Source organism: Aphanomyces invadans (genome assembly GCF_000520115.1).
Source record: "Aphanomyces invadans strain NJM9701 unplaced genomic scaffold supercont1.3, whole genome shotgun sequence".
In the NCBI taxonomy this organism is placed as follows: domain Eukaryota; phylum Oomycota; class Saprolegniomycetes; order Saprolegniales; family Verrucalvaceae; genus Aphanomyces; species Aphanomyces invadans.
In genome coordinates this window covers 1,424,474-1,435,430 of record NW_008580148.1, presented here as the reverse complement: position 1 = coordinate 1,435,430, position 10,957 = coordinate 1,424,474, and the positions used below count along the sequence as shown (strand labels likewise).

The following is a 10,957-nucleotide window of genomic DNA, read 5'->3' as shown; positions in this document are numbered from 1 at the left end:
GCATGTTCTTGGGTCCGCAAATGGCAACAACGCGCTTGGTTGTACCTTTTGTCTTGAAACTTATCTCGTCAACGTTGTACAGGTCTGCAGCAGTACTTGTACACGAAAATCCAAGGCAACCAGCCACAAGATTATAGAAGTCTTTAATATTACCTACTTTGGTGACATTGTTGTGAGCATGCTAAGACTTTGGGCAACTCTGGGTGCCAGCTGCATGCCGCTGTTCGAAACGCAATTACCAGCCGCGTCCAACAAAACAAGGTACTTCAGCATGGTGTGACAGCATCTGACAAGTTTATGCACGATTTCGTTGGGTTCGATTGGCCACCCCTCAAATTGCACAGCAGCAATCCATGTGACATTGTCACTTCCAGCTCCACTGGTCGGATGGACTTAGGTCCGCTCTCTAGAATGGAGATATCGCCAGTGAAAATCCTTCACACCACGTCGATGACATCACATTAGAAGAATTACGATATTGGTAGCGTTTGCGAAGTTGTTACGTTAATAAAAATATATGACAGAGTCATTCTTAGGGGTCTTCCTTGTTTTGCCTCGTCATGAAGCGGTACAGCTTGAATACCTACCTGCCACTCTTCCCGACGAAAGGAAAAAATTGGACTTCAGTGACACGCACGATTGGGGCTTATTCCTCCCCGAGGTACGCCTGCAGGATATTGTACACACGACCTCAGATTCGCTCTGGTGTGCGCAATTAAATTTCTGGGCTGTGCTATGTCGTCGCACGCAAGGCAAGGCAAATCGTTCTTATTAGGGCTCATACAAAACAAAGGTAAGTCAGAACATGTTGCACTGGGTTTGGACAATATATATTTGGATATATCTTGACGAGGTTTCTTTACAATTTTCAAGTATAAGCATCTTAGGTACGTGTCCGAAAGGTGCTACATACATCCGAACTACTCTAAATGTATAGAATATTTTACGATGAAAATTAAATGGACTTTCATACAAAGGTGAATAGTAAATACATGGATGCAATAAATTGCCAAACGGAGGGGGCAGAAAGAAAGAAACTGAAGGTGGAGCGATCGGTGGTCGTCCATATCTAAGCAACCCCCGCCGCCGCCACCATGTCCATGATCTTTGATGAGTATGGAAGACCCTACATTATCCTGCGGGACCAGGAAAACACAGAACGAATCAAGGGCATTGAAGCGATCAAGGTATGCCGAGCTGCATGGTGTGCTGGATGTGTGGCCACGACAATCTGACGCGGATTGCAATTGTCGTAGAGTAACATCCTTGCCGCGCGTACCGTGTCGAGCTTGTTGCGCACGTCCTTAGGTCCCAAAGGCATGGACAAGATGCTTGTCAACCAAGATGGCGACGTCACGATCTCGAACGACGGCGCGACAATTCTCGAACAAATGCATGTTGAACACCGCGTTGCCCACTTGTTGGTGGAATTGTCCCAATCTCAAGACAATGAAATTGGAGACGGCACCACGGGAGTAGTCGTGCTTGCCGGCGCGCTCCTCGAGCAAGCTGAGAAGCTTCTCGCACGTGGGTTGCACCCGATGCGCATCGCCGACGGGTTTGAAGAAGCATGTGCGGTTGCCGTCAAGAACTTGGAAGCCGTAAGCGACCGCATCGAGTTTTCCAAGGACAACACGGCGCCTCTCACTGAGACCGCCATGACAACGTTGTCCAGCAAAATCATCAACAAATACAAGCGCCAAATGGCCGAGATCGCCGTGAACGCTGTGACGAGTGTTGCTAACTGGGAGACCCGCGACGTCAACTTCGACCTGATTAAGGTCGAGGGTAAACCCGGGGGTACTTTGGAAGAAACCAAGTTGATCCACGGGATTGTGGTCGACAAGGACTTTTCCCATCCACAAATGGCCAAGGAAATTCGCGACGCCAAGCTGTGCATCTTGACATGCGCGTTCGAACCTCCGAAACCCAAGGTACGATTCTCTTTTGTTCACTCGATCGTGTGCTGAAGGGATCGCTCTCGCAGACCAAGCACAAGCTCGACATCACGTCAGTCGAAGCATACGAGAGCCTGTACGCGCAAGAGCAGGAGTACTTTCGCACGATGATCCAGCAAGTACGTCTAGTTCTGGGTCCATGGACTGTTTACAGGATTTTGCGTCGACATGATGTACTCTGACGGATTGTCTCGTCGATGGCGAACTTGGCGAGGTATTCCCGTGCACGAGCCTAACCAGTTCTATGATGCAGGTCAAGGACAGCGGCGCGAACGTTGTGATCTGCCAGTGGGGCTTTGACGACGAAGCTAATCACTTGCTCCTTCAAAACGAACTCCCAGCCGTCCGCTGGGTGGGCGGCGTCGAGCTGGAACTGATTGCGATTGCTACGGGCGGTCGCATCGTCCCGCGGTTCTCTGAACTGACCGCCGACAAGCTCGGCCACGCCGGCATTGTCCGCGAAGTTGCGTTCGGCACGACCAAGGAACGCATGCTCGTCATCGAAGACTGCGCCAAGTCGGACGCGATCACGGTCCTTGTCCGCGGTGGCAACAAGATGATTGTCGAAGAAGCCAAGCGCGCGCTCCACGATGCCATGTGTGTGACCCGCAACTTGATCAAGAACAATCGCGTCGTGTACGGCGGCGGTGCGGCTGAAATCTCTTGCGCGATTGCTATTCGCAACCATGCCAACCAAACCACAGGCATCGAACAAGTTCGTCAATTTTCTTGCAAGCGAACGACCGCATGATGCTCATCGATATGTGTAGTACGCCATTCGTGGTTTTGCTGAAGCTCTCGAAGACATCCCGATGGCACTTGCAGAAAACTCGGGGTTGAGTCCCATCGACTCGCTTTCGGCCGTCCGAGCGCAACAGATTTCGGAGAAGAACCCCCGACTGGGAATTGACTGCAACCAAACTGGCACGTTTGGTACGTTGGATTCCTTTGGTGATTCCACCGCGAGTTGTTCACGTCGTGGTGTACGCCTTGTAGACATGAAGGAACAGAACGTGTTTGAAACCTTAATCGGGAAGCAACAACAAATCCAACTGGCAACGCAAGTCGTGCGCATGATCCTGAAGATCGACGACGTGATGCTGGAAGGCGCTTACGCGTAGAATAACCGAGTATTAGGTGTAGGTAACAAAACACGAACCGACGTCGATTCGTTATGGTTGGACGGATTGCTTGTCGTTTGACGTGCGGTTGTCGCGGCGTCGGCGCACTTCGACGACTCGTGCCGTCCGTCGGTGCCTTGATCCGGCCCCGTTGGAGGAACGTCTGGTATCCTCATTGTCCGTGGTCTCAATACATGTGGCCTTGCTGCTACGCTGGGGCGCCATCGACCGTCATCTGATTGTTTCCACCTTGTGTTCGTTTTTTATTGTCATGATCCAGACGCACATATGTGCCGAGAAATCCACCAATTAATCCGGATACGGACAATCGACTTTCGCGCGCTATTTCAAAATTTGCCATCACTAGCTGCCATGGACGAAATCCCAGCCGCCGACAACGGCATTGAGCTCCTGAGGACGAATGCGCTTACAAAGCTCGATGAGATGCGCGACCAATTGTTGGAGTATCACAAGGAAGTCATGGCGCAGGCTACTGCGATCGAGGTGGCTCACCCCTCCGACCTCACCTCAATCCAGGCAAGCAACCACGACAACAAAGATGGTCTGTGGGAAAAGGAAAAGCAAGAGATTCAAGAAAAATTACAGGAGTTACTCAAGAGAAACGAGCAGCTTGCGATGGAACTGGCGCAATCCCGTTGCGAGTGGGATATATTAGGAGGACGAACAACGTCTCTGGATGATGTCGCGTAGGAACGCGCAGTACAAGCGAGAGAGGGACCAAACAAAGCACCGACTCGTTATTGTTGAAAGTCAACTGGAACACCAACAAAATGCTCATGGCGCCCAGCGAAAGCAACTCCAAATCAAGGATCACCTCCTAACCACCTACAGAACATCGATTCGCAAGCTGGAAAACAAAGTCATCCTTTGCCAAATGACGTCATGCAACCAATCTCACTTGTGACATTCATAGTTAATTTCACAATCGAAGCGCCAGTGACGCTGTTGTGGACGCAGTGACATCACTGCATGATGCGAACAAAGTCAATCAATACAACGCGTTTATGCGTCATCGTTTGTCAGTCTACTTTAAGTCGGTCCAAGAAGTCTTGAAGACGACCATTTAGCCACCGGAAATTGGAGGAATCAACGCCACTTCGTCGCCATGAGCTATTTCCCGCACATCGCCTTCAGCCACGTACTCCAAGTTGATCGCGATTGTGATGTCCTTCAAGTATTGCGCCGCGCGAGGGTACTTCTCACACAAGATACGTCGAAGTGTTTCTGTCGTGACACGTTCATCTTCGTTCGTAGGCTGCAATTCCAGACTCTCTTCCCGCCGTCCAACCATCTCGCGCGCCGCGGCGAAGTACAGGACCTTGACCACTACGACCATTTTGTTTGTTCACATGAATTCGAGCTGAGTCTACTTTATCCGGCCTTGAAAATTATCCGACGCGTCAGCCGCGCGACTTGATTGGCCAGCCACTAAGTCGATATTCTAGCGAAAGGTCACAAGGAAGCCGACGGGCGGCTTAACGTCAACAGCATGCAGCGACCAACGCAAAAGCCATGGCAGTTCTACTTCGTGATGGTATTCCCAAACAGCGCCAAGATTATGCATGACGAGGTAGGAAAGAGGCGCATGTTTGTCCAGATGCGGTTGCTGACCGTGGATTTGTGGTCGACCAGCTCAAGACAATGGTCGAGACAACCTACCATATTCAAGAAAAGGAGATCTCGTACTTGGCAAACCTCGCGGCAAAACACCCGCGCAACAATCTTCCCAAACCTGTATCCCCCTTCATAGCAGTCTTCACGAATTTCCTACGTCGGACAAACGGACTGTCGCTCGTGTTGCTGTGGCTGCTCGTTGGCTCGGTAACGTACGCCAGAGTTGCGACGGAGTATGGCATGCTCTTGGACGCGCCGGTCTTGTCGTTTATTTACGCGCTGATCTTTCTGCTGGGTGTGACGCCATACCTCGGTTGGAAGGGGGCGAAGACCAAGAGCTGGGTGTACCTGCGATACTACGACGCATGCATAATCTGCTTTTTGGCATTTCTGGGCCTCGGTGTGGCCGGCCTCGAGTACTTTCAAGCAGACATTGGTAACGCGCTTGCAATCTACGAAGCGTCGACGAACCACTCGACCGTCCAAGGGACAATCTTGTTTCCCAGGGATGACTCGTCCGTCGACGACATGCCCCATCCTGTGACCACCTTCATCCAGGCCGAAGCCGACAAAGCATTTGTCCTGTTTCTGCAAGCTCGGTTTGATGCGTGGTTCCCCCAAGTGGTCAACACAAACGCCACAACCAGCATGATGCTGGCTACGACCAATTTGATGTCACTGGACCCTCGTCCGTGGCTCTCGCGAACATTCAACGTGTCGGCAGTGCTTTATCCCGAGCCACTCACGGAAACCCCCGAGTGGATGACTGATTTTATCACGACTACGTGTGCCAACACCACCTTGTTGGACGGAACACTCTTGACCGGGTTTGTTGCGCTGCCAGTGCAGCCCACGTTCAAGTCGTGCCTCCGTCCAATTCTTCAGTTTTGCGTCAACACTGCGCAGTTCGTCGAAATGGCGCTCCTCGCCCTTGCGGGCCTCCTTGTCATTCAGTACGGAACGCTGCTCCTGCTGAAGTACGTCGACCCCGCTTCGTCCCCGGACCCATCTGCCTCGACGAAGAAAGCCATGCGAAAAACCAGCTCTGTCATGCACTTCTTCGACGCGGTCTTGTTTGTGCTTGGACTTGGATTTCTCAGTATCGCGGGCGTCGGCATTTACTTGGTTGCATCTCGCCCTGACCATGTGGATATTGACACGGAAACTCGGATCATGGAAGGCGTTTCGATTGGATTCTGCTTTGTTTACGGCGTGCTCCTGTGTTTGTCCGCGGCGCTCGGGTGCAGTCCCAAACTCATCCAGGCCCAGTCGTTCGTGCTGGTCTTGGCCGTGGCTCTACAACTCGTGCTGTCGACGGCCATGTATCTTGTCAAGACTGATATCGCTGCGGTACGATTGTTTCGCTATCTGCCTTCTGTGTACTTGTGCGACGTCACATGGGATGTTGCTGTAGCTGGCCAGCAGCGACTTCACTGCTGCCACATGGGACGAGACGATTGTCGAGATGGGACTGTCCCATGTCTTCCAGAAAGTTGAACATGCAGCAGCAATGAATGCTTCGTCCACGTCGTCCCTCAACATACTGCTTCATGATTTCATGGACCAGGAGTGCCATGCTTTTACCACCGCACCGACCACAGTCGCCCCAGAGACGATAGTTCCAACGACACCCCTCGTTCCTGCCACACCACCGCTCTCCACCAAAAATTCCACCAGCTCGACCGCCATCGTCATGGCAGCCACGATCCGTCCGTTGACCTTGCCGTGTCGCATCCACCTGGCGTCCAAAATCGCGGCATTTGTCGGGTGGATCGTCAATGCGGCCGGCGTCGTCGTCACGATCCAGTGTATCCTACTGGCGCGAAATCTCTGGACAATCGTGCTGCTCCCCCGAATTCACAAGCTCGCGGGGGCGCGACGCAGGCCCAAACGCAATGGAGGTCCCCCCACTGTCCCTTACACCGATGACGATGGCGCCCCCACGACAAAAGAGACGACCATTCCCTTCCATGTCGCCTTGGACAAGTACTGGGAGTCATATCCCCGTGGATCTGCCAACGACGCAACACTCGCCCATGCCCGCCAGCAATTCACCCTCGAATGGCTCAAAGTTACAGGCGCGTCGTCTGTGCATGAAAAGGATGCGCTGCTCACTATGAGCCAATTCGAGTCGATCGTTCGAGTTCTTGTGCTCAAGCGACTTGTCGACAAATGCGGCCTCGAGGTACAGAGTCCTCGCTTTCTTTCAGCACGCGGTTGCATGGCTCTTGGATGGCGACTGTCCTGATCTGTGTGAATGTTCGACACGAACACATTTGTGTCCTTTTCACGTATGCGCAATTCGTGTAGGTCGGCGTCAACATCTCCCGCGACGGGAAACACCTTTACTTTAAGTTGACTGCGCCACGCAAAGTTGTGGCCGAGGAAGCCGAAGCACGCAAGTATAAACTGCAAGTCCGCAATGCTGTGGACCCAGGACTATCGGTACGTGTGTCCTTTACGCACAGTTCCATGATCGCCACGTTTTGACTTGTGAAGTTTTGGACTGCGCGACAAGTTGCCATCGAGAACGCTGTATACGACGTGCACACGGCCAAGCAAAAGCTGTGTGCGTTGTACGGAAGACATGCCTTGACCGTCGTCGAGAACCAATTTTTCCCCAACGAGTCGTTGGCGCAAATCTCGCGCCGCATCAACGTTCACTCGCGAGAAGCCATGTTCGCCGACGACGCCGCGGCCAAATCCAAGAAAATGCCGCCACCGTACCGATACACACCGTTTGTTCCGTACTTTCGGAAGAATGCGATGCAATATCTCTACCAGCGCCACTCGACTCAGCTGGACCTCCCAACCACGGACGTCGCGCCATCGGTGTTTCAGGTCACGGACTGCATGAAGCTCCTGCATCTCGTCATCCACGACGAGCTTGATACTGCACGTATGATCTCGAATGGCCTGTTGGAAGGCTACTCGTGCCTGCACGCAGCATCGCGCTTCGAATGGGTACATCGCGTCGTCCGTCCTCGGCACGTCCTCGTAACAACCACACGCGTAGACAAACTTGCTGTCGCTGTCCAACGCATGGTTGACGTACTGGCGGCCGCGGCAACTCCACGGCGAACCCGACCCGGACAAACGCTACTTTGTGAACTTCCTCTATCGCATTTACCCGTTTCGCCAGCCGCTGGCGGAGGTCCGCGCGTACTTCGGCGAGCAAATTGCGTTGTATTTTCTCTGGCTCGGGTTCTATGCCCAATGCCTGTTGATCCCTGTTGCTTGCTCGGTGCTGTACGTCGTCCTGCGCCACGGCAACTACCACAGCTATGACGTGGACCCGGCAATGGGCGGTGTGCACTTGCGCGACATGGGACTCGGACTAGTCATTCTCGTCTGGGCATTCGTGTACGCCAAATGCTGGCAGCGCAAGAACTACATGTGCGCGATTGCGTGGGGCATGAATGGAATCGAAGACAACGAGCACGATCGCGCCGACTATTATGGCACAGAACAAGTGAACCCGATCACGAACGAAGTCGAGCGAGTCTTTCCATCGTACATGAGGGTGCGTATAGGTTTTTCGTGTCTCTGGAGGAATGTTCAAGGTGGATGCAGGTGCAACTGCAAGCAACATCCGCCGCTGTCATCGGAGCCATCGTCACGTGCTTCTACACGGTAGTTGTGTCGCTGTTCTCGCTCCAGCCTGCGCTGGTCGAAGCAGCAGGGCCACTCGGGGGTGCAACCCTCACGTCGGCGCTTCAAGTCGTTTTCATTCAAATCAATGCCTTGTACACGTCCAAGGTAGACTTCGACACTCGATCGTCCGTCACCGTGGTGTAGATTGCCCATTGGCTTAACGATCGGGAAAACTATCGAACGCAGTCCGAGTACGAGCATTACTTGATCATGAAGAGTATGCCGACGGCTCCTGGGATTGTTTCCTCTCATCCATGGATTCCTTGTGTAGTGTTTGGCCTTCAAAGCTTGAATCACTTTTCCGCGCCATTCGTTGTGGCGTTTGTGAAACGAACAGCTATGGGGTGTGTGAACCTCCACACGCCGCCGTCGTCGTCGTCGATTTCCGCCATTTCCCACGGCACGAACTGCCTCCCAGAACTCGAAAACCTGCTTTTCGTCATGTTCGTTTGGCGCGTCATGTCCAACGTGCTCGGTATGGTCATGCCGATAGCGCAACTGGTCCTTGGCAGCAGGCGTACCAAGCCGACCGATCGATATGACTTGGAGTACGAGCTGTCCCTCGACACGTACGAAAACACGTACGAGGACTACTCGGAGATCGTGGTCCAGTTCGGGTTGTTCACCCTGTTTATCTTCCCGCTGCCGACAAGCCCCATCTTTGCCTTTGTCGAGACCGCCATCAACTTGCGCATGGACGCATACAAGTTGTGCTACTGCACGCGCCGGCCGCTGCCGCGCAACGCCCAAGACATTGGTGCGTGGTTCATCTACCTTGGCCTTCTTTCGCGCTCGTGCGTGGCAATGAACCTCGGCGTTCTTTTCCTCACCGCGTCGAATTTTGAACACTACTCGAGCCAAGACCGGTGGACGTTTTACATGCTCAGCGTCGCTGTCGCGCTCGTGGCCTACGAAGTGCTCTGGTTTGTCGTTCCCAACCGTCCAGAGAACGCCGCCACCATTCTTGAACGCCACGAGTTTCTGAAACAAAAATACCTTTTTGCGTACGAGAATTCAGCGGCTGGAGCTGCTGGCGGAGGCATCGGCGCCTTCGCGCACCATGAACCGTCCTGCCAAGAAATGCTGGACACCCTCGAATCATACAGCGCCGACGCTCTGACGACGCTCAATACCCGTGTGGAGCTCCTCTCTCGATTCAACACGCTGTTTGCGCCGAAGCAATCCGTCACCGACGACGACTCGGCCCCGCCACACGCGATTGAACTCACCAATGCGGGTTGTGCCCCCACTGCGCTCACTGGAATCGACGCCATACGTGAGGCCGTGCGGCGCAGCACCGGCCTCTTTGACGACGAAGACACTATGTCTGGTATGAACTAGCATGATGTCGCAAGTCCTATCGTGACATCGAGTGTAGAATGGTACTTTGCCCCACAGCAGTTGCCGCCAACATCACCGTCGACAAGCAATCACCACGACATCCACACACACCAAAGCACACACGAGGCCACATGCGCGTTTGTAGAAGATGCGGAAGTCGAGGAATACATCCTTCGAGAGGATGACGAGGACTTCGCAGATGTGCTCTAACACGGACGACTCTTTAGGCGTTGTGTGCTTGGGTGATTTAAATGTGTGGAACCCGTTCTCGTACTACGTGATGCTGTCTGGTCTGCGTTTCGACCCCATGTCCACACAGCCGTAGCCTTTGCCCGTCGGCTTGAATTCGAGTTCAAAGCGCGGCGCGTCGACCTGGACACAAGGCGGTGTTAGGGCCGTGTACGTGCGGTGGTTGTGCACCGGTGGGTCGTCGTCATCGCGCCGGAATCGGTGGTCGCGAATACTCTGACCGCCGTGAAACAACCCAGCTTGATCCAGTGTCACTTGCAAACGCAAGTTGAGGTTGCCCGTTTTGGTCGACGTGTGTGGCAGTTGCAAGCGAAAGTCCTACACATCCCCAGCCACCGGCATCAGCCCAGCGCGCGTTGATCAAACGAGTGGCAACACCGGCTTGCCATCTTGACTGGGGTCGTATCGATCGCACATGACGTTTTTCAAGGATGCGCCTTTCAGGTACCCTTCCTACATTCGACAAGCATCACGTCGATCCACGACACAAGGTGCGGCACACGACGAGTTGTGCCATGGAACGTACTTGGTCCTGCGCAATTTGGCGACGAAGATCTTGGTTGGACGGCAGCGTGAATTTGGCGCGAAAGTCGTCCTTGTCGACGTTTTCGCCATCGACAGGGCGAAAGTCGTGGGAGCTAGATCCAAGATGGAGGAGATGGAGTGAACAAGTCGAGAGCGCACACACCTTGGAGGGGCATACGGTCCGAGGCCTGCCACGTTCTTCGACGCGGACTCGATCTTGAGATCGAGCTGCAGCGGCGATTTGAAAGTTGTGCGAAAGAGGGTGGGGTCATGACGACGACTCGAGGCGGCGCCAGCGTGTTTTATAGGCGGCGCGGGCGTCGCCGCAACCGCAAGGGTGTCGTTGAACGCTGCCTGGCACCCAAACGTGCACCGACCACCACCTCCCCCTTGATACAACATGTCGTTGATCACATCCACAGGCAGGCGTGCGTCATGGTTGAGTCGCGCCGATGCCATCCCAAAAATAGCACG

General features: G+C 53.7%; 5 protein-coding genes across 5 annotated transcripts; 3 read left to right on the top strand and 2 right to left on the bottom strand.

Moving 5' to 3' along the window:
* Positions 1–1,023: 1,023 nt before the first annotated feature.
* H310_02121 (T-complex protein 1, epsilon subunit) lies at positions 1,024–3,145 on the top strand. Its single transcript, XM_008865529.1, has 6 exons — positions 1,024–1,187; positions 1,257–1,934; positions 1,988–2,077; positions 2,212–2,673; positions 2,729–2,891; positions 2,955–3,145. The coding sequence occupies exons 1-6, from the start codon at positions 1,095–1,097 to the stop codon at positions 3,077–3,079; spliced, it is 1,611 nt and encodes a 536-aa protein (XP_008863751.1). The 5' UTR covers positions 1,024–1,094; the 3' UTR covers positions 3,080–3,145.
* A 306-nt stretch (positions 3,146–3,451) lies between these two features.
* Positions 3,452–4,004, top strand: H310_02120 (hypothetical protein; the record flags this gene model as incomplete). The annotated part of the gene is made up of 2 exons (XM_008865528.1): positions 3,452–3,741; positions 3,791–4,004. 2 exons carry the CDS (start codon positions 3,452–3,454, stop codon positions 4,002–4,004), a joined length of 504 nt encoding a protein of 167 aa, XP_008863750.1.
* H310_02119 (molybdopterin converting factor, subunit 1) lies at positions 3,987–4,455 on the bottom strand. Its single transcript, XM_008865527.1, has one exon. It carries the CDS (start codon positions 4,434–4,436, stop codon positions 4,164–4,166), a length of 273 nt encoding a protein of 90 aa, XP_008863749.1. The 5' UTR covers positions 4,437–4,455; the 3' UTR covers positions 3,987–4,163.
* Positions 4,456–4,540: 85 nt separating this feature from the next.
* Positions 4,541–9,958, top strand: H310_02118 (hypothetical protein). Its single transcript, XM_008865526.1, has 10 exons — positions 4,541–4,670; positions 4,733–6,064; positions 6,129–6,899; positions 7,025–7,159; positions 7,214–7,678; positions 7,731–8,237; positions 8,288–8,473; positions 8,513–8,585; positions 8,640–9,698; positions 9,747–9,958. Exons 1-10 carry the CDS (start codon positions 4,590–4,592, stop codon positions 9,917–9,919), a joined length of 4,782 nt encoding a protein of 1,593 aa, XP_008863748.1. The 5' UTR covers positions 4,541–4,589; the 3' UTR covers positions 9,920–9,958.
* A 24-nt stretch (positions 9,959–9,982) lies between these two features.
* H310_02117 (hypothetical protein) lies at positions 9,983–10,942 on the bottom strand (the record flags this gene model as incomplete). Its single annotated transcript, XM_008865525.1, has 4 exons — positions 9,983–10,276; positions 10,337–10,411; positions 10,485–10,596; positions 10,647–10,942. The coding sequence occupies 4 exons, from the start codon at positions 10,940–10,942 to the stop codon at positions 9,983–9,985; spliced, it is 777 nt and encodes a 258-aa protein (XP_008863747.1).
* Positions 10,943–10,957: the final 15 nt, after the last annotated feature.